This window comes from Lingula anatina, chromosome 4 (genome assembly GCF_051362555.1).
Source record: "Lingula anatina isolate TDL-2025a chromosome 4, LinAna3.0, whole genome shotgun sequence".
NCBI classification, from domain to species: domain Eukaryota; kingdom Metazoa; phylum Brachiopoda; class Lingulata; order Lingulida; family Lingulidae; genus Lingula; species Lingula anatina.
Genome location: NC_141770.1, coordinates 29,992,748 through 30,013,246, shown reverse-complemented (window position 1 = coordinate 30,013,246; position 20,499 = coordinate 29,992,748). Strand labels below are relative to the sequence as shown.

At 40.5% G+C, this 20,499-nt stretch overlaps 2 protein-coding genes across 6 annotated transcripts in view; one reads left to right on the top strand and one right to left on the bottom strand.

Moving 5' to 3' along the window:
• Positions 1-18,521, bottom strand: part of LOC106168081 (calbindin-32) — a 34,903-nt gene extending 16,382 nt beyond the window's left edge. The window contains exons 1-3 of one of the 4 annotated variants that reach the window (XM_013547032.2): positions 17,149-18,521; positions 16,547-16,861; positions 8,167-8,252 (exon numbers count right to left, since the gene is read on the bottom strand). In XM_013547032.2, the coding sequence (XP_013402486.1) occupies positions 8,167-8,252; positions 16,547-16,679 (219 nt within the window). In that variant the 5' untranslated portion in view covers positions 16,680-16,861; positions 17,149-18,521. The remainder of the gene's footprint in view (positions 1-8,166; positions 8,253-16,546; positions 16,862-17,148) is intronic. The other 3 variants (XM_087010967.1, XM_013547015.2, XM_013547025.2) reach the window with 3 other exon arrangements.
• Positions 1,184-6,704, top strand: LOC147762744 (uncharacterized). Of its 2 annotated transcripts, XM_087011014.1 has the most exons (3): positions 1,184-1,818; positions 1,944-5,477; positions 5,744-6,704. In XM_087011014.1, exons 2-3 carry the CDS (start codon positions 2,045-2,047, stop codon positions 6,436-6,438), a joined length of 4,128 nt encoding a protein of 1,375 aa, XP_086867140.1. In that variant the 5' UTR covers positions 1,184-1,818; positions 1,944-2,044; the 3' UTR covers positions 6,439-6,704. The 2 variants fall into 2 exon arrangements, with proteins under 2 accessions (XP_086867140.1, XP_086867141.1); XM_087011015.1 differs by having other exon boundaries at positions 1,184-5,477.
• Positions 18,522-20,499: the final 1,978 nt, after the last annotated feature.

The following is a 20,499-nucleotide window of genomic DNA, read 5'->3' as shown; positions in this document are numbered from 1 at the left end:
ATTTTTCTGTCGCAGTCAGGGTAATATTTGTATTATATAATAGATTAGATGCGTAGTTACAGATAATTCTAACAAGATCGTAGGGTGAATTCTTAACAACGGCAGTTATCAATTTCTTGTCGGCTATGGAAAGCAAACTGACATGAGCATTGAATAACTTTTCTGTCTCAACTTTCATGATACACCGCAGCGATGAAAATATGTTCAGTCATTTACATGTGTATGCGTAATGCGTTTCTCCGGGAAAGATATTGGTGCGCAGACGAATGCAATCCGCAGTGTTCTGTCTGAGGTCTATGAGTAAATAGCTATGGGCACTGGATGTGGCGTCTTTATAAACATTTATAAACGATTTTAGATCGTTGGGATACATTTGCATTCCTAGTGTTTTGACTTGCAGGGAGTCACGGGGGTTTTTAAAAAGAACCAAATAATGACAGTTCAACGATATGGTTCGCGCGTGCTTTTCTTTGGGAAATAAATTTTGTACAATCAATACTACACTGATGTTACGATGGTGAGAGCCTTTTGTGAATAGGTCACGGATCCGGGCATCGTCGCTACATTCGGCAAAAAGATCATCGAGTACTATTAGATTATTTAATTGAGAATCAAAAAAGGTGGCGTCGGTTAAGTCGGTCGGAATACCTTTAATGAATGTTACTGTGTCAGGGTGCTCACTCTGCATTTCATCAAACAAGGGCTGCCAAATATCGTAACAATATATTATCTTTTGTGGCGACGGTGAAATCATTGTATCGGCATTTGATAATAGCCTTTTAATCCATACTGTTTTTCCTGAACCAGTGGGCCCTGCTAAAAGAGCAGTGAAAGGGTGTTTTAGATGTGTATCGTACATGTCCAAAAACGTAATTGGCATTTATCGGCTTGACGGGTTTACTTTATAACTTTTATCACGTGTTATACACAAATGATATATTATTTCCTATGGCGAAAAGTGATAAAAATTGCAGTAACATTGATAACCGTTTTTCATTTTCAAGCTAAAGTTCGTAAGTTCGGGGGAGGGTACTTAGTGACACGGTGCATTCAGTTCTCATGCATCGTACACAAAGAGGCAATCGCCATTAATATTAATGTGTGCTGTTTCGTCTCTATGGGCCATTCAATAGCGTGTGATTGTGCTTGTGCACATTCTTTTGTGAAGAGATTACGTTGAGAGCGACATTGAAAGTACTAAAGAGACTGGTGTTGTTTCTGTACACGGGGGGTACAATAGAAGACCACAGCACGTACATTATTAACAACGTTTTCCCCCGAAGACGATATTATTGATAGTATTCGATTTGTACGGCAGGTACATTATTAACAACATTTCCCACGAAGACGATATTATTGATAGTATTTGATTTGTGTTATGTACTACTACATTTTATTGAGTGCAACGCTGTGTGACTATGTAATGAAATTTAAACGCGTATCAATCGATACAATAGAACAACTGTAGTCACACCCATGCGTGTTGTTGTAAGGGATTACATCAAGAGAGTGGCATTGAAATTATAAGAGGCTGGTGTTGATTCTGTGAACAGGGAGGACAATATAAGGCCAGGGCATATGAATAATCAACAGCATTTTCTCACGGTTGTCACCCTACATTTTCCCGCGAACAACACAATGGTATACGTAATTTTATGTGACGTGGGATATTTTTATTGGTTAAAAGTTTTATTTCATTATTCTTAATATTAAACATCCTGGCTTCGGCGTCATTTGAGCATTAACGTCTGTGGAGGCATGTCGCGGCAATACATTGTAGAAGGTCCCATGGAGAGCCAGTGTAGGAGCACACAAAATGTAAGTTACTGAACATTCAGTCAATTTAATTCACGTTAAAATTTTTGTATATATCGTTAACATTGTGTCTAAAATGTTTAGCTGTCTGAAAACGGGGGACTGATTTGATTTTTTGATCTTTATAGATATCACGCACAGTGGCTATTGCTTGAGCTTGAGATTTCCTTACCCTCACCCCTTACATTACCCCTCCTTTTATTACATGTGCCTTTAACACTATTTTATCATGGGTGACACAGAGTCTGAGGGATCGGTTTCTAATTTGTGGGAAGACATGAGTAATGAGGATGATTTATTGAATGCGGAGCATGAGAGTGGTGATGAGTTATGGGCTGATTCAAATGTAACAGACGATCAGCTGGTAAATCATGTAGATCAGTTTGAAGGTGAACTCGGGATGGGGTTAGATTATAGAAGGTTTTATAATCTGCGACGGGTCAATGAACGGCGCATGAAAAAATTTTCAACTGTAAACACGGACTATCAGCTCACATTCTCCCATTTAGAAAATAGAAGTTTAAATTCTATGATCCCGTTCCTACGTGAGCTTTTCCAAAACATATTTGACGACTTAGTGCAGAACATGCTTCCTCATGATTTGGTCAGAATTGTCTTGCAATCTGACACGTTAGAGTATCCCATATCAATAGCGTTCACGAGGGTATCTGAATTTACAGTGGATCTCTTTTTGGACGAATTGATAAGAGTATTACAGTCTCACGAGGAGTTTAGACTTGACGCATCTATTATTTTAACTGTGTGTCATGTCAGTATGCCACGCCCTGGTGGAGCAAGATTAAAAAGAGGGTCTATGGGTATGCAGAGCTTTCTCCACGCAAAGCGTTCAGTCATTCAAATACGTAACGGGGCGGGAGATCAGTTGTGTTTAGCGCGTGCATTGGTTGTAGCTATGGCCAAAGCAGATAATGACCCCGAATATGCAACAATCGTTGATAACCGTTGTCGTGAACAATTAGAAAGAGCCCAAGACTTGCATACAAGAGCTGGAGTACCGTTAGGTCCTTGTGGTGTCCCTGAAATTAAACAGTTTCAGTCATATTTGAGTAATTATCAAATATCTGTGTTTTCTGGAGATCACTTTATGAGTTTAATTCATAAAGGACCTTCAGCTTTGAAGGAGCTGTTTTTATTTTATCATAAGGGGCATTATGATGTCATAACTTCGATAACAGGTTTCATGGGTAGGGCGTACTATTGTACGGAATGCAATATAGGTTTTGATCACATGGGTGACCATTCGTGCGAAAAATATTGCGAGAGGTGTAAAAAGGATTCGTCATGCAAGTTTGAAAATTGGCGTCATTGCGATCAGTGTAGCAGAAATTTCCTCTCTGACAGCTGTTTTAGAAATCATACACTTGTACCCGAACAAGGTAAATGGTCAACCTGCCGACGATTTACTCTTTGTAAAAAGTGCACTAAATTTGTCGATCATAAAAGGGAGGAAAAACATGTGTGTTACACTTACAAGTGCAAGTCATGTAATAAGTACGTCAAAGACGGTCACTTATGTTACATGCAAATTGATAGAGATGACCATGGTGAGGATGATGACGATTTACTTATGTATATCGATGAGAATCCTGCTGCCAATTTCATTGGTAAGTTTAAACCTGGTTCAAAACGCCCTTTCATATTTTTTGATTTTGAAGCGCAGCCATCGCATGTTCATACCCCTAATCTAGTGGTTGCTCACAGGGTATGTCATCACTGTCTAAATTTAGACGTAACCCCCACTAGTACATGTGAGCTATGTGGCAAAAATGAACATGTGTTTAAGGGGCCGTCGTGTGTTGATAAATTTTGCCAATGGGTATTTGAAGATCAGAGTTTTGAACGTGCACAAGGTAAAAGGAAAAGGAAAGGAAAAAACAAAGGAGGTCGCAGTAAACGAATGAATCCTGGAGCATCGTTATGTTTTGATGGTGCTGAGTATGAATGTGAGAATAACGAGGAGGATATGATCATACATAATGGGGCTATATTGTTGGCACACAACATGTCTGGTTATGATGGTTTTTTCCTCTTAAAATGGCTCAAAGACCAATGTATCGTTCCTGAGGTGATATTACGGGGCGCCAAGGTGCTTTCTATTAAGGTGGGCGATATAACCGTTATTGATTCTTACAGCTTCCTCCCCATGGCACTCAACAAACTTCCCGCTGCATTTGGTCTAGATGAATCCCTGTCAAAGGGCTACTTCCCCCACTTCTTTAATACCCCTGAAAACCAAGACTATAGGGGTAAAATGCCCGCCACTAATTTATATGGCTCTGATTCAATGTCTACCGGTGCGAGAGAAAAATTTTTGGCATGGTACAATGATCAGGTTAGTCAAAACTATATATTTGATTTCCAAAAGGAAATACTCATATACTGCCGCATGGACGTCACCATTCTTCGGCAAGCATGTCTCCGATTCAGGAAATTGATGCTTGATATAACAGTTGCGAATGGTGTGGAAATTGATGTTTTTTACAGATCTATCACTATAGCCAGCGCATGCAATGTTGTGTTCAGATCTTTATTTCTTATGCAAAACACGATCGGCATTATTCCAGCACAGGGGTATAAGCCGAAAAACAAAACGTCCGTGAAAGCAGCTAAATGGTTGCGGTATAGGGCGGAGCGTGACAATGTCTTTATACAGCATGCTCATAATCAGGGAGAAAAGAAAATAGGAAAGTTTGTCGTTGATGGTTGGGCGTCAACAACTAACACTGTCTACGAGTATCAGGGGTGTTTTTGGCATGGGTGTCCAAAATGTTACAACATTTACAATATCAACAATGTCAATTTGATGACAATGGGTGAGTTGTTAGAAAGGACGGTGGATAAGAAGCATGCGCTTCAATCTTTAGGTTTCAACTACATAGAGGTATGGGAGTGTGAGTTTGACAGGGTCATACGGGAGGATGCTGGCGTGAAAGAAATAGTGGATAGCGTGAACGTTGTCGATTGTATTGATCCTCGTGAAGCCTTTTACGGGGGCAGGACGAACGCAGTCAAGCTTTTTTGTCAGGCAGATCAGGGACAGAAAATACGTTACATTGACGTGTGTAGTCTATATCCCTATGTCAACAAATACAAACCATACCCCCTCTGTCACCCCACCATCATAACCGAAAACTTTGGTCCTCTTAGCGAGTATGAAGGTTTAGTCAAATGTACTATTCTTCCTCCTCACGGCCTTTATCATCCTGTCCTTCCCTATAGATCACAAGGGAAACTAACATTTCCTCTTTGTCGCACATGCGCTGACACACTGCAGCAGTCACGGTGTGAGCATAATGACGAAGAGCGTTGTATGACAGGTACATGGGTTACGGTCGAGTTAAAAAAGGCCGTTTCCAAGGGCTATGTGATTAAACAAATGCACGAGGTCTGGCATTATGATCATGTTAGCGAATACAACCCAATCACCAAAACGGGGGGTCTTTTCTCTGACTATATCAATACATTTCTCAAGCTCAAACAAGAGGCCAGCGGCTATCCACCAGAGTGCACGACACCACAGCTCAAAAGAGACTACATTGCTTCCTACTTCACCAAAGAGGGCATTCGACTAGACCCTAACCAAATTAAGAAGAACCCAGGTCTGAGGGCTTTGTCTAAACTGATGCTTAACAGCTTTTGGGGTACGTATAAACAGAGGTAGCATTTATTTATTACATACACTATGTCTGAGGTTCACGCATGATTCCAATATTTGTATTTGTTATTCACCGTAAATAATGGTAATAACATCGTACGTATATTTGCATATTACATCTGTCCTTGATGCTTTATTATGTTTACACCTTGTTTATTCACATCATACAATATTACAGTACTTCTCATCCGTGCATTTTCACTATCCTTACTCGCATAGTTATGTTATTATTTTTTATGTTTGTTATTTCAGGCAAATTCGGTCAACGAATGAACATGACACAGTCCGAATACGTCACCGAGGTGGACGAGTACTTTGCGCTGCTGTTGAACAAATCCGTCGATGTCACCAACGTGATGTTTTTAACCGATGATATGGTGGAGGTACACTACAAACACCAATCTGAGTTTAATGAATGCTCCGATAAGACCAACGTCGTCATAGCCGCGTACACCACCGCCCACGCTCGTATGGTTCTTTACAGCGCCATAGAGGTCCTGGATCGAAACGTTCTTTACTTTGACACGGACTCAATCATCTTCCTGGACGATGGCAGTGCACAAACCAACGCTTACCTAAATACCATCATGGGCAGCTACCTTGGCGACTTCACCGATGAGCTAGATGAGGGGGACCACATCACCACCTTCGTGTCGGGCGGGCCGAAAAACTACGCATACGTTACCGCAAAGGGAAAGACAATTTGTAAAGTGAGGGGTATCTCACTGAATTATGAAACCTCACAAATAGTGAACTATGAGACTTTACGTAACATGGTACACGGTATAGGTCCGAAAGAGGTGTCAACAACTACACATCATAAAATTGTGCGAGACACTCTGAATAAAGAACTGCTCTCTAAAAGGGAGGATAAAGTTTACCGGGTTGTGTACACTAAACGTGTCATTCAGCAAGACTCATTTGATACACTACCATACGGCTATTAACTTTCATAAATTGCCGAGTAGTGTTGTTTATATATTTATCATTTTTCATTTTGTTGTACATACATTGTTTTGCTGTTTTAATCTGTGCATGTAATTGATAGATTCACTATACTCACTTTGCACTGCATTATGCATAATTATTATCTTTTAGTAAATTATACATTTATGTACATTGTTTTAATGTTTTAATGTGTATATACAACTGTTCACTATGATCAACTTACATGCAATTATGCATTTCAATAAAATCATGTTTTATTTACAAATTTACTTGTTTACTACTACATTGTGCCTTTTTCCTTAGTAATTCTTTAAAATCTCCTACATGCCCAGGCCCGTTCTGTGACGTCATCCGTTACCATAGTAAAACGTAAACAAAAATAGGGAGTCTCGTTTGTTTACATTAAAAAAATTGTTTGTTTATTTTGTAAACATCCCCATTGTCCGGTATAGGTTTTCCATTGTTCAAATGATGTAACATAACAAAAGAAAAAAATGGAATTCTTTTCTCCCGTATAGTACGGATGTAACTACTTGTGGATGATGTGGAATTATCTAAAGTGTGTGTATATGGATGATGTGGTATTATCTAAAGTGTGTGTATATGGATGATGTGGTATTATCTAAAGTGTGTGTATATAGATGATGTGGAATTATCTAAAGTGTGTGTATATGGATGATGTGGAATTATCTAAAGTGTGTGTATGTGGATGATGTGGAATTATCTAAAGTGTGTGTATGTGGATGATGTGGTATTATCTAAAGTGTGTGTATGTGGATGATGTGGAATTATCTAAAGTGTGTGTATATGGATGATGTGGAATTATCTAAAGTGTGTGTATATGGATGATGTGGAATTATCTAAAGTGTGTGTATATGGATGATGTGGAATTATCTAAAGTGTGTGTATATGGATGATGTGGAATTATCTAAAGTGTGTGTATACTGTGCCGTGTAACAACAAATGATGGGTCAGTGCATGAACATGTATATGCTGTGCAATACGTCCTGTACCTTTGGTCACATGCTATAGCTTATTATATATGATAGCCAACTGCACACACGTGTCTTACCTGTTTCTTTTTCTATCGGTAAAGGAATATTGTAGCACAGCAGAGGAGAGGTGGAGAGAGAGAAAGTGACAGAGAAAGATGGAAAGGGTGAGGCGGACAGACAGATGCAAAAAATGAGCACTGCTAGCGTATGGCAACAGTGTTTGTATGTTTTCTTTATAAATCAGTTGCTGGTATGCGACTCTTCTTTTTGCTCTAAATCAAATTTATAGACAAAGGAAATCAACATCTGATGTTTGTTTGTCATAAAACCTAATTATATGTGTAAAATGCGATCGTTGATGTTATAACATTAACCTTACGGGATTTTGTCAACTTACCTGTTTCCGTTTCTACCCGGACGAGTGCAGGAGGAATAACACAGAATCATTAGGCTACTCTAAAGGACAGACGGGATAGGAAAGCAAGCTACTATAGCACAAGCACCTTAGGTTAGTCTAGTTGTGACAGTCCCAGGATACAGTACACGATGTGTCTTATTGTTTAGATTCCTCTACGTCATCACTTCACCCGTATTGTTCAATAAGAACCGCGTGATTTGAGCTGTTCGGTTAGTCACGTTACAACAGGCAGGCTCATAGATAGCCTGGAAATGTTGTATTGTTAGTGTGCTTTCTTTTAAACGTTAATCATTAAATCGTGAAAGGGAACTTACCTGTGGTCCAGCGTCCGTAGAGACCACACTAGAGACAAACTCCCTGAGGAAGCCATCCAATTCCTTACCTTCTATAAAGCCGTTACCTGGAAAATAAAGATGACAATTAAATTCCGAGACGACCGCACATTGCATGCCACAGATATAGTCAGGTAAAGCAGAAGTGACATAATAGAAAAACGTTTCAACAGACGCCAGTAGAACAGACACTGAGTGCATTATTCAGGGACCATTCAGAATGAGAAGAGCCGAGTGTTAGCTAGGCCACGACCTAAATATGGCGGACCTATATGAGAGGAAGACCGCTTAATCCAATAATGGTCTCTCCGCCTCTCACACGGCTCCCATGCGTCGTCCCTTGGCTGGTTGAATCTCAGGGACGACGTGTGGGGAGGCGAGTGAGAAGCGGAAAGACCATTACAGGACTAAGCGGTCTTCCTTTCACGTAGGTCCGCCATATTTAGGTCGTGGCCTAGCTAGCACTCGGCTGTTCTCATTCTGAATGGCCTCTAAGAGATACAAAAACCATATATATAGGCAAAGTAAGTTTATTTAAACAGTTATACGGGAGACACGTAAAACATGACGTTGCCAGTCTTGCCAAATGAAATGTGTAACTAAAACTAGCACGATACTATTTATTTTCATTAAATGTGAAGATATATAACGACAAAGTTAAAATGATAAAACACACTTTTGGGGGCATTTCAACAATCGTTCAAGCAATCACTATCTTAACTGTTATATTATCGGAGTGACCTGAGGACTGAAGAAGTGGTTCTTCTTCTCCAGGCTGGTCTGTTGGTGCTCTGCGTTAGGAGCTGTGCTATATTCATTACTTAACTGTTATATTATCGGAGTGACCTGAGGACTGAAGAAGTGGTTCTTCTTCTCCAGGCTGGTCTGTTGGTGCTCTGCGTTAGGAGCTGTGCTATATTCATTACTTAACTGTTATATTATCGGAGTGACCTGAGGACTGAAGAAGTGGTTCTTCTTCTCCAGGCTGGTCTGTTGGTGCTCTGCGTTAGGAGCTGTGCTATATTCATTACTTAACTGTTATATTATCGGAGTGACCTGAGGACTGAAGAGGTAGTTCTTCTTCTCCAGGCTGGTCTGTTGGTGCTCTGTATTAGGAGCTTTGTTATATTCATTACTTAACTGTTATATCATCGGAGTGACCTGAGGACTGAAGAAGTGGTTCTTCTTCTCCAGTCTGGTCTGTTGGTGCTCTGCGTTAGGAGCTGTGCTATATTCATTACTTAACTGTTATATTATCGGAGTGACCTGAGGACTGAAGAAGTGATTCTTCTTCTACAGGCTGGTCTGTTGGTGCTCTGTGTTTAGAACTGTATTATATCAATGTCCACTCCTGTCCGACCAGCTATTGTGTTATCGTCCGCGGCTTCGTCCTCTTTAACGGTACCTTGCATGATGGATTTGCATAGACTGTCACTTCGAGTGACGTGCCTGAACCAGGCTTCTGTCTCTTAATGATGACGAGGAAGGGTTTCTGGGGAAGGAGGGGGCAACGTAGCACTCTGCTTTGCCCCTAACATTCCAGTCGGTCTTACGCTCGAGGTTTGTGAGGTTCAGAGGCTTCTTTTAAGATTAAACGTGCTTCTTGGACTCTGCTAGACATTTAGTGAAGGATAGATAAATACGGCAATGTGTTTATTCACACTGGCGTCTGTAATAACGAACAATAATGAAATAAGCAACCGGGGTGATTGCTTTGTGACGTAAATGGTCCACAAACCAATCAAAATTAATTTGAAACTGATAAAAATCGTTTTGTAACATATTTGGCAACTGCTGCTGACTTCCAGATTTAATAAACAATACACGTACTAACAGCGTATATTAATCAATATGTGTATATTGGCAAGTAACAATAAATGAGATTTTAATATTTTCCCTTTCAAAACAAGGCATAGCGTGAGCCAGGGTAATTTCTTTTCTCCGTAATGTAGCAAGAAATCGATATTTTAACATAGAACGCTATGTATATATCGGGTTTTAATTAGGATACGAAACTGTTGGTAAAAAAGGTATGAATAGCAAGCAGTATCATACCTAAAATATGACACGCATAATTCCAATCTGCCGTTGTGAATAAATTGTTTTTGTTATTCTTGAGGAATCTGCTACATGTATCATGGCAATATAATTCAAACTCAATTACAAACTGATTGAACCCCGCAGAAGTGAACCCACCCTGGGGAGAATTGACAATCTCAGGCGTCCAAGAACACGGCAATCTCAAAACAACAAACACGTTGACGTCAATCAGAAAAAAAAACGTCAGAAAAGCATTTCATCGCAGTTCATTTTTTGCATTGCATTACAACTCTATACCTCAATGTGCTGGCGGTGTTAGAAAGAAGTTAGATCTAAACGCTTGAAATTAACGTTTCAACTTAATAGAATATTAAAACAAAACCGTGTTCGTCATTATTTTAATGCTTACAGTTAGTTGAAAAGTGTATAAGTCGTACAGTATAATAATTTTTTCTTTATCGGCAAGTCCTACGTTTAGGTAAAACATAAATGTAATGATTCATGGGGCCCGTTGAACTGACACGTGTAGTTGGTTTAGGATGGTTCAATCTATGGGTAAGTCATTTAATTTAGAAAGTCTGCGATGATATCAAGTACTTGGTACCCATACTCATTGTCTGCCTGAGTACTGTTTTATACATTTCTGTTAGATCAGTTTTCACAACCCAATGTTCCACTATGCACAAAAAATACGCTTAGGATCTGACATTGGAAATAACTTTTCCGTATGTATATAAGATATGCACTCCTGCATGTTTCCCGAGTACCGTACACCGTCAATGGTACAGTTATCAACCACTATTCGGTTTCTTCTAAAACGAACAGTTGAAGTTTTCTTTAAATCAGCATTAAATCAACATTATTATGTTCTGTACACTCATATGTAAAGAAAATGCATAGACTGCAATATAAACCGACTGCCCAACTCAAAGGTGAATGTTTAGTAAAGGTACAGTGATCCGGGGAGCTAGGCGTGGTAGCAGGCGGTACGGTCGACGCCACATATAACACACACAGTACAGTGATCCGGGGAGCTAGGCGTGGTAGCAGGCGGTACGGTCGACGCCACATATAACGCACACAGTACAGTGATCCGGGGAGCTAGGCGTGGTAGCAGGCGGTACGGTCGACGCCACATATAACACACACAGTACAGTGATCCGGAGAGCTAGGCGTGGTGGCAGGTGGTACGGTCGACGCCACAATTAACACACAGTACAGTGATCCGGGGAGCTAGGCATGGTAGCAGGTGGTACGATCGACACCACATAAAGCACACACAGTACAGTGATCCGGGGAGCTAGGCGTGGTAGCAGGTGGTACGGTCGACGCCACATATAAAACACACAATACAGTGATCCGGGGAACTAGGCGTGGTAGAAGGTGGTATGGTCGACGCCACATATAACACACACAGTACAGTGATCCGGGGAACTAGGCGTGGTAATAGGCGGTACGGTCGACGCCACAATTAACACACAGTACAGTGATCCGGGGAACTAGGCGTGGTAGCAGGTGGTACGGTCGACGCCACATATAACACACACAGTACAGTGATCCGGGGAGCTAGGCGTGGTAGCAGGCGGTACGGTCGACGCCACATATAACACACACAGTACAGTGATCCGGGGAGCTAGGCGTGGTAGCAGGCGGTACGGTCGACGCCACATGTAACACACACAGTACAGTGATCCGGGGAACTAGGCGTGGTGGCAGGCGGTACGGTCGACGCCACATATAACACACACAGTACAGTGATCCGGGGAACTAGGCGTGGTAGCAGGCGGTACGGTCGACGCCACATATAACACACACAGTACAGTGATCCGGGGAACTAGGCGTGGTAGCAGGCGGTACGGTCGACGCCACATGTAACACACACAGTACAGTGATCCGGGGAACTAGGCGTGTATTCGACAAGATCAAAGTTTTATGAGACAGCTAGGTCTATGAGACAGCTAGGTCTATAAGACAGGGCTGGTTAGACGACTTATATAGTCACGTGCTAGGCCAGCTCAGTAACTGCGTAGAAAACCTTAAGGCAAGTCACGTCATTCCTACCATGTCGTCTTCAGATCCTTTCAACAATAAATATATCTACAAGACCAAATATCTATCTTAGATAAAGAGATATCTCCCAGACCAAATGTCTATATAAGAAACACTAGGAGGAACAAAATCTAAGAATGTGTTTTTACATATACAGTCCCTTCCACAATGCCTCGGTGGTTCGTCAATTGTGAAGAAAGGCGTGTAAACATTGGATGCTATTCTAAAATTAGGTTCGTAAGTTGTCGGTGTCCCTGGAGTGTTCAGTGGAATTCAGAACCTGATGTGGCAACAATGGAAATTGTCTACTTAAATGTAGATTTTTTCATATCAGCAGTTAATTGCCACTTGTTGTCAAATAATGAAGCGACGACAAATGGATACAAATAAGAAACGGCGTGCATGCAGCACGTGCCCAATATCTGTGGTCAATACAGTCAGACAAAAATAGATTACGTTAATTGCGTTCTGGTATTTAATCATAAGCAACTCCTGGCCCCTAACAATAATCCACGAGGCGCAATAAATCAACGTGCAGTTGCTGTAAGCAAACTAGGAGATGGTTCATATTGCATTAATTCCTGCAGGTTGTTCAAGAACAGACGCTTCCCCTAGTACTCACCTGTAGCGTCACGAACAGAAATGATAAAATGGAGGAATCATCGCGAATGATAAAAGGATCGATGAAATTCGAGAAACACAAGTAGAGTTTATTCAACTTTATCCCAGATCGAAATGGTTGATATCAATTATATCGGGCACTGTACATGTCAATTTATTCAAGGTTATTAGAGCTGAGATAAAAAATCAGTTTGCTTAATTTATTTTAGATAAGTAGGGCTAACGTCAAGAAAAGTCAGATTGCCACTTAAATTGTTGACTTGCTGATTTAAATAATCACACGTTATGTTGGTAATTTATCAAAATAAGTTATCGTGCTGTGGGGCTATGCTGTTAGTAAGCCAAATTTATTGTCCCCGTACTCTGTAATAATGCTGTTGAAAAAGTGGACTCTCCTATGGAGAAGCATCGAATAAACTTTCTATATTTGGAAGTCTTGACTTCGCACTTGTATAAATATAACAGAAACGGAATGATACAGCGTTAAGGTTATTATTACGTTAGATTAACTGGATCAGAGGAAGCCAATAAATTCATTTTCTATTGACGGTCAATATCAACTAAGTTAGGGCATGGCACTGAAAGGCAGTCCCTGTGCTGGCCCAGGCTAATCCCACTGACAAATGGAGTATCGATTTTAGGCAAAGTTCTAACGCAGTCGATGGCGGCGTGAACCATGTGTTTTCCAAATAGAAATTAACATCTTTATGGTATTGGTGGACGCATTAAGCGCGTGAATCCCGTATCGATTTATCTTATCAATAACATTATACTTAAAGAGTAAAATGCCCATTTCCTATTTTCCCTTCCTTCAATTTCACTCTCCAGAGTGCCACTGTTGTAGTTCGGAAGGAGAACTGGATCCGTTCTACATGAAAAATGCAATACGTCCCTATGTGTAGTAAATATGATCTTTGGCAGCGATCTCTTCATTTGGACAGTGCGTTCTGCTGATAGTGGCACGGCTGCCCCAAGTGTGTTCTCGTATTCAGAAAACTTTTTTGAAAATGTAATGTGCAAACATACAGGGTGAAATAAGGCGAGAGAGCGTGCATCTCTCCCATGTTAGGCTGCAGCTAGTGTGGAAGAGATATCAATAAAAGCACCTAACAAGTGCCATTATGTCAATTTGCACAGCATCAATCAATAATCGTGGTTTACAGAAATCATTTAAGTATTCATTAAAAAAAAAGAAAAAATGATAACAATAACATGCTGTAAAAGTGACAAATAAATGTCGATATTTTTAATCACACATTTTTTTAATTTTCATTAAACTACTTGATAGATGGATTATTTATTTTTTCCTGAAAATTTTTATATTTGCAACTGTTGTTGGTTTCTTTCACAAAAACGAATTGCCGGTGCCTCCGCAGTACAAGTGACAAATCCAATGCTTTTGCTTGTATATATATATATATATATATATATATATATATATATATATATATATATTCTTTTTTTATGTGGAACTAACTTCTATAAGAAGGGATGCCAGTTTTACGGACGGAGAGGTGGATCTCTATACTATTGAAGGTAACAGCTAATGGAAAGTTTAATCTAAAACGACACTGCTTGCTTTTGGTCCTGCAAAGAGCAATGTGCGTCTTGTTATTTCCACAGTAGTCCCACAGTGTCACACAGCTCTGGAGTCACACAGTGTCACACAGCTCTGGAGTCACACAGTGTCACACAGCTCTGGAGTCCCACAGTGTCACACAGCTCTGGAGTCACACAGTGTCACACAGCTCTGGAGTCACACAGTGTCACACAGCTTTGGAGTCACACGGTGTCACGCAGTTCTTGAGTCACACATTGTCACACAGCTCTGGAGTCACACAGTGTCACCGTGGTCACCGTGTTCATCACATCGTTCAACTGATTTATGTTCACTAAACACGGGAGTATCGAGCATGAGAATTAACGCAATGATTTCACATGAGCAAGTACGACATCATCGAATCTCTTTTTCACACACACGACCTGCAATCTAAACATCACTGTATTCAGCTAAATCCACATTCCGTATTCGCTATCACTGCTCCCCGTCTGACGGCATATATCAAATGTGACTGTCACTGGCAGTGTCGCTATAAACGATATACGAGTCATGTGTCACATTGTTTACATTTTAAACTGGGTCTGCACTGTTCAAACGATATTTTTCATCTATTCTCCAAGAATACTGTTCATAACCCGCTATGACCGTATGGTGCTTTCATTCACGCAGGCGTGCCACGGGTAAAAGTAGCAAAAGTTTTAAAAATAACCACTTTGTTTAAGGTTAAACGTATCTGACATGAAGACACTCCTAAAACGGCTTGTTTCAGTTCCAAGAATTCCGTAAAATAAAGACATATAAAAACATGAACACAATCATGATTTCGTTGCAAACGAGTCAAGTTGGTGTAGTGTATGAGACATCGAGCTATTTTAACAAAAACTATGATAATGTCAGTATCAAATAGTGATCTATGACAGAATGAGATCAAATAGACACGTGTGTTATGCAATGTTTACAGAGGACACAAAACCCAGCTTTTTGATGAACTGTTTTTTTTATCACACGACCTTTCAGTCGAATATTTTTCCACGTCGCTATGCCATTTGAACAATTTGTCCCCACCTATTAAAAGGTTTAAACAATAAACCTGTGTACTATCTATACACTTCACCGCCATTATTTGTTTTCATAATTGATGCTACAGGCTTTGTATTATGATGCGACGAAAAATGTATCAATTATTTGTAAAGATCATATCATATTTTAAAAAAGGGTTATCCTAGGCGCATTTTAATCGATATCATCTTTTGTTTGCAATACCACAGTACACGTACCAGTGTTATACTGGGGACGTTCAATAATGTTGAAGAGGCTCTCTTTACGTCATGGGAAGACGGGTATTTTCACATTGCCACACTGTCACATAGACTTAATACTATATATTATACAGAGGGTGACCCCCCCCCCCCACTCCAATGACTCTGTTTAGTCACACTGTCACATAGACTTAATACTATATATTATACACTCCAGTGACTCTGTTTAGTCACACAATCACAAGGAATACGCCATAAGGTGAATTACCTTCAGAAACATGAATTAAAGTTCGGATACAGCTAATTATGTACTTCGCAATTTTAAAATAAGAAAAGAAATATTACGTGTTTTGTAAAATAAGGACATGCATACCATATATCTTTGTATATCTGGTAATACTTCTATAATACACAATGTGCATATGTATAGGTAACTATATGTGATTGTGGCCTAAAATTCCTTTATCAAATACAGTAAAATATGTTATTTGCCCAAACTAACACCCATCATACACACGAAGAGCGACCTTCTGAAGTCACTGACTCTATTTACCAGTAATGTCGTGGACATATAGGCCTATATATCAGAGAAAGTACGTTATACTTTCATATAACCATACACGTATAGATGGCAAAACATTGAAGACATACTAATACCAGCATAACATTCTAAAACGCAAACTATATCAACACAACCATATCAACAAAATTAGGTCCTCTCACACGTTCATGTTTGACTGTACTCTTTATGAGGCGGGTCAGTCAGTGCTGAAAGAAGCTCCGTTCTCTCCATTCTGTAGCACTACAACACAACAAGAGTTAGTACACTTACCGTCGGCATCGTAATGCCTCCATACGTCCATGAACTGACCAGCGGTGAACGGTTTCCAGCCTTTGGTGGACTGGTCACGGAACTGACGCATAAAGTTGTCGTATTTATCTTTCTTTGCTCCCTTAGCTGCCATGCTGATATTACCTTGATGTGATCTGGTAAACTACAGCAGATGACGCGGCCTCGTCAACAGCTAGATATGATATGACAGTTTACTTTCCGGGAATCACTGGAGACTGCTTCAGTTTGGAATTAAGGACAATTCAATTGGCTGAGCGCCACAGGCTAGAAGCTGGGAAAGCTGTTCGACAGTACCTACGAATAAAATAGATAAAAATATTTCTGATATTCTGAAACGACATTCAGTCATTAATTCTATATATTTGCAATGTTAGGCCAGCGGCACATGATAGTAAAGTGAGCTCCAGGCGTGTACTGAGACCTGGTTTCCTTGGCAATCACGTGGAAAATGACAACACTTCCACAGCTGAACTATGTAACGTGATCTGGACCCCAGTGGCAGCTGATCACACCTTTGAGGCTGCCATGGAAAGGCCTCCAGTACCACGTGAAACTCCCCAAACAGAACGCTGGTTAATTACCTAATTCTAAGCGGTCCCCGGTAGTGGTGAGATTGGCCCTGAGCTGCTGCGTACATCATATATAAACCACTATCTAGCGGCCTTGATGAGCCCGAAGATGCGTGCGCGGATTATTATTTGCGCTGGTAACAGGTGTTTGGATTTTCTGCACGCCGGGCAGATCGTTAGAGAACAAGCGGGTATTGCTCTAGAAAATGGAGTTTGTTAGTTGAAACCATATTATCGAACAATCTTTATTAACACTAAGCATGCTTGATACGGGCCCATAGAGATTTAATTCACTAGGAAATATTCAGAGCGCTCGAACTTAGCCTTTTCGTTCGGAGAGCGGGGACGAGGTACAAGATCCTGACTATGGCCAATGCCTGAGCTCGAGGATGGCTTGCCTCACAGGCATTGCCAGCTCTCTGGGGACGCTAATAGGCTCACCAATTTTTCTTCATTACAATCCATGAATCAAGGAAGTGAGGAGCTCTCTCCAATATGTGTCCCTTTCAGTGAAAATCCAATAAAAATTATAAAACATTGGCTGGTCACATCACCATTTCCTGCACATGGAGCCATGCCAATTAATTTCAGGAAGTGGACATATTCCATCTTTTGTCATATTTCATCTTTTGTCATCTCCATACAATAAAATAGCAATGGTAGAATCAGTAGGAGAGAGACTGGGCCTCGCATCAGCTTGAGATGTTCATTTCAATGGATTACATAGCACTTGATGGTCCTTTAGCTTTGGAAGGAAGGAAGAAAAATATTTTTGTCTTTTTTTCACAGATTGAATAATATGAAAGTTTTCGAAGTGTTAAAAATAACAAATTGCGTCAATCTAAATACCTATGTGATTCATTATAGATAAACGACATCTCATGTAAGTTTTAAACTACTGTAGGGGCCTACATGAAAAGAAATTGAGAAAATAAGGATCAAAGAAACGAATGGAAAAAACATATTCAATCAAGAAGCCTTTTGAATACGGCTGAGGACATCTGCAACATTGAGGTGAACTCCACGACGTGTGACGGCACTGAGTCTGTTGTCATGCATACAGTGACTGCCTGAACTCACACGACGTGTGACGGCACTGAGTCTGTTGTCATACAGTGACTGCCTGAACTCACACGACGTGTGACGGCACTGAGTCTGTTGTCATACAGTGTCTGCCTGAACTCACATCACTGCATGACACTGTATGACAATAGTCCCCCTTCTGGTATGTCGACCATAAACAACAGTTAATTTGTTGTAGTTGTTATCAGAAAGCTGCGGCACTTATCAATGAGTTCTAAAAAAACAGTCCCCAAACCTTTTAAATTTAATTAATAAAAACCAACATGTAATTAACGTGATTTATTTTCTCAAGAAGAACCCACTCCCACCCCTCCCTTCTGCCAGGCAGTGGGTGGCATCTGGATCAATGTAGGTTTTAAAAGCCTCACAAACAACTAATGGACCTAGCTGGTCTTGCATGATGGGTTGTCAATATTAGTTACAATACTGCAATCAATATCCCCTGTTTTCACAAAGAAGTTCTTTGTAGCAATAAACACACACTTAACTGTTTACAGACCAGATTACTGCGCGTCAAAATGTGGTTTCAACACCCATCCTGCTGCAGGGAAAAACACAATAACCAATCATTAGCGACAACAGTTCCGTAATGTCCCTTTACAATAAAGAGACAGCACTGAGGGTAATTGACAGTAATCGAGTTACTGTAACGATATCTTTCATATTAGAAGACAGAGGTTGTGTAATAGTTGACGGAGCAGCTGCACAGGATAAACTAATCGTTACCCGGGGAACAGGTCCAAATGGTGCAGAGGGATTGCACGGCCATTATTGGTGATGGTTTATGAAAACCCACTTCATCGCATGGTTTCTGCCTCGGGCACTACTCCTCCATTAGCGCTGCAACGATGTTATATCTGTGGTACAGCAAGACTGTGGAGATATCCAGTATGGCCCTCCATGACCATGCAATCAAACTTCGTGCTTATAGAATCGTTAGCACGTTTTTGTACTCAGCACCGTTAGCAAGATCACATAGTTACCGGTACGCTAGGACATGTGAACTGCATTGTTAGAAAAGTCTTATTTCACAAAGAACAGCGACCGCCATTAAAATCCAAAATATCCGCCTGTATTACAGCATACGACTTACTACTGAATTCATTCATGTTTTACTCATTAACATTATGTTATTCTAAGTTGGCGCACAGTTAGTGGTAAAAATCGAGATAAAAATTATCCTGTCCACGTTGAAATGCCACAAAATGATATTTTTATTTTGCAAAGAGTCCTGATTTCCCGATTCAAACCTAAAATATCATACATGGCTCTGGAAACAGTGGATAGGAACATTAGATCTGACACAACGCATGGAATAAAAGCGGCTATCCATATATAAAACGCAATACCACGCCATTTTCTTGACTAATGAAGTGAAGACGAGACCAAACCAGGTACTGTGAATTTTTTAGGGTCCAGATATTTACATTACATATTGACCACATATGTGTCCAGTGTGAGGAGAGCTACAAGGTTTCAGGTGTACAATGTTGTAGAGCAGTCTCACATACTAAGTTTCAGGTGTACAACGTTGTAGAGCAGTGTCACCCAGTGAGTTTCAGGTTACAATGTTGTAGAGCAGTCTCACCCACTAAGTTTCAGATGTACAATGTTGTAGAGCAGTCTCACCCACTAGGTTTCAGGTGTACAATGTTGTAGAGCAGTGTCACCCAGTAAGATTCAGGTGTACGATGTTGTAGAGCAGTGTCACCCAGTAAGTTTCAGATGTACAATGTTGTAGAGCAGTGTCACCCAGTAAGTTTCAGGTGTACAATGTTGTAGAGCAGTCTCACCCACTAAGTTTCAGATGAACAATGTTGTAGAGCAGTGTCACCCAGTAAGTTTCAGGTGTACAATGTTGTAGAGCAGTCTCACATACTAAGTTTCAGATGTACAATGTTGTAGAGCAGTGTCACCCACTAAGTTTCAGATGTACAATGTTGTGTAGAGCAGTCTCACCCACTAAGTTTCAGGTGTACAATGTTGTAGAGCAGTCTCACCCACTAAGTTTCAGGTGTACAATGTTGTAGAGCAGTGTCACCCACTAAGTTTCAGGTGTACAATGTTGTAGAGCAGTCTCACCCACTAAGTTTCAGGTGTACAATGTTGTAGAGCAGTCTCACCCACTAAGTTTCAGGTGTACAATGTTGTGTAGAGCAGTCTCACCCACTAAGTTTCAGGTGTACAATATTGTAGAGCAGTGTCACCCAGTAAGTTTCAGGTGTACAATGTTGTAGGGCAGTGTCACCCACTAAGTTTCAGGTGTACAATGTTGTAGAG

Coding starts and splice junctions, on each gene's coding strand:
- LOC147762744 (XM_087011014.1), top strand. CDS start 2,045: ATGGGTGACACAGAGTCTGAGGGATCGGTTTCTAATTTGTGGGAAGAC. Junction 5,478..5,743: donor GATGCTTAACAGCTTTTGGG/GTACGTATAAAC, acceptor TTGTTATTTCAG/GCAAATTCGGTCAACGAATG.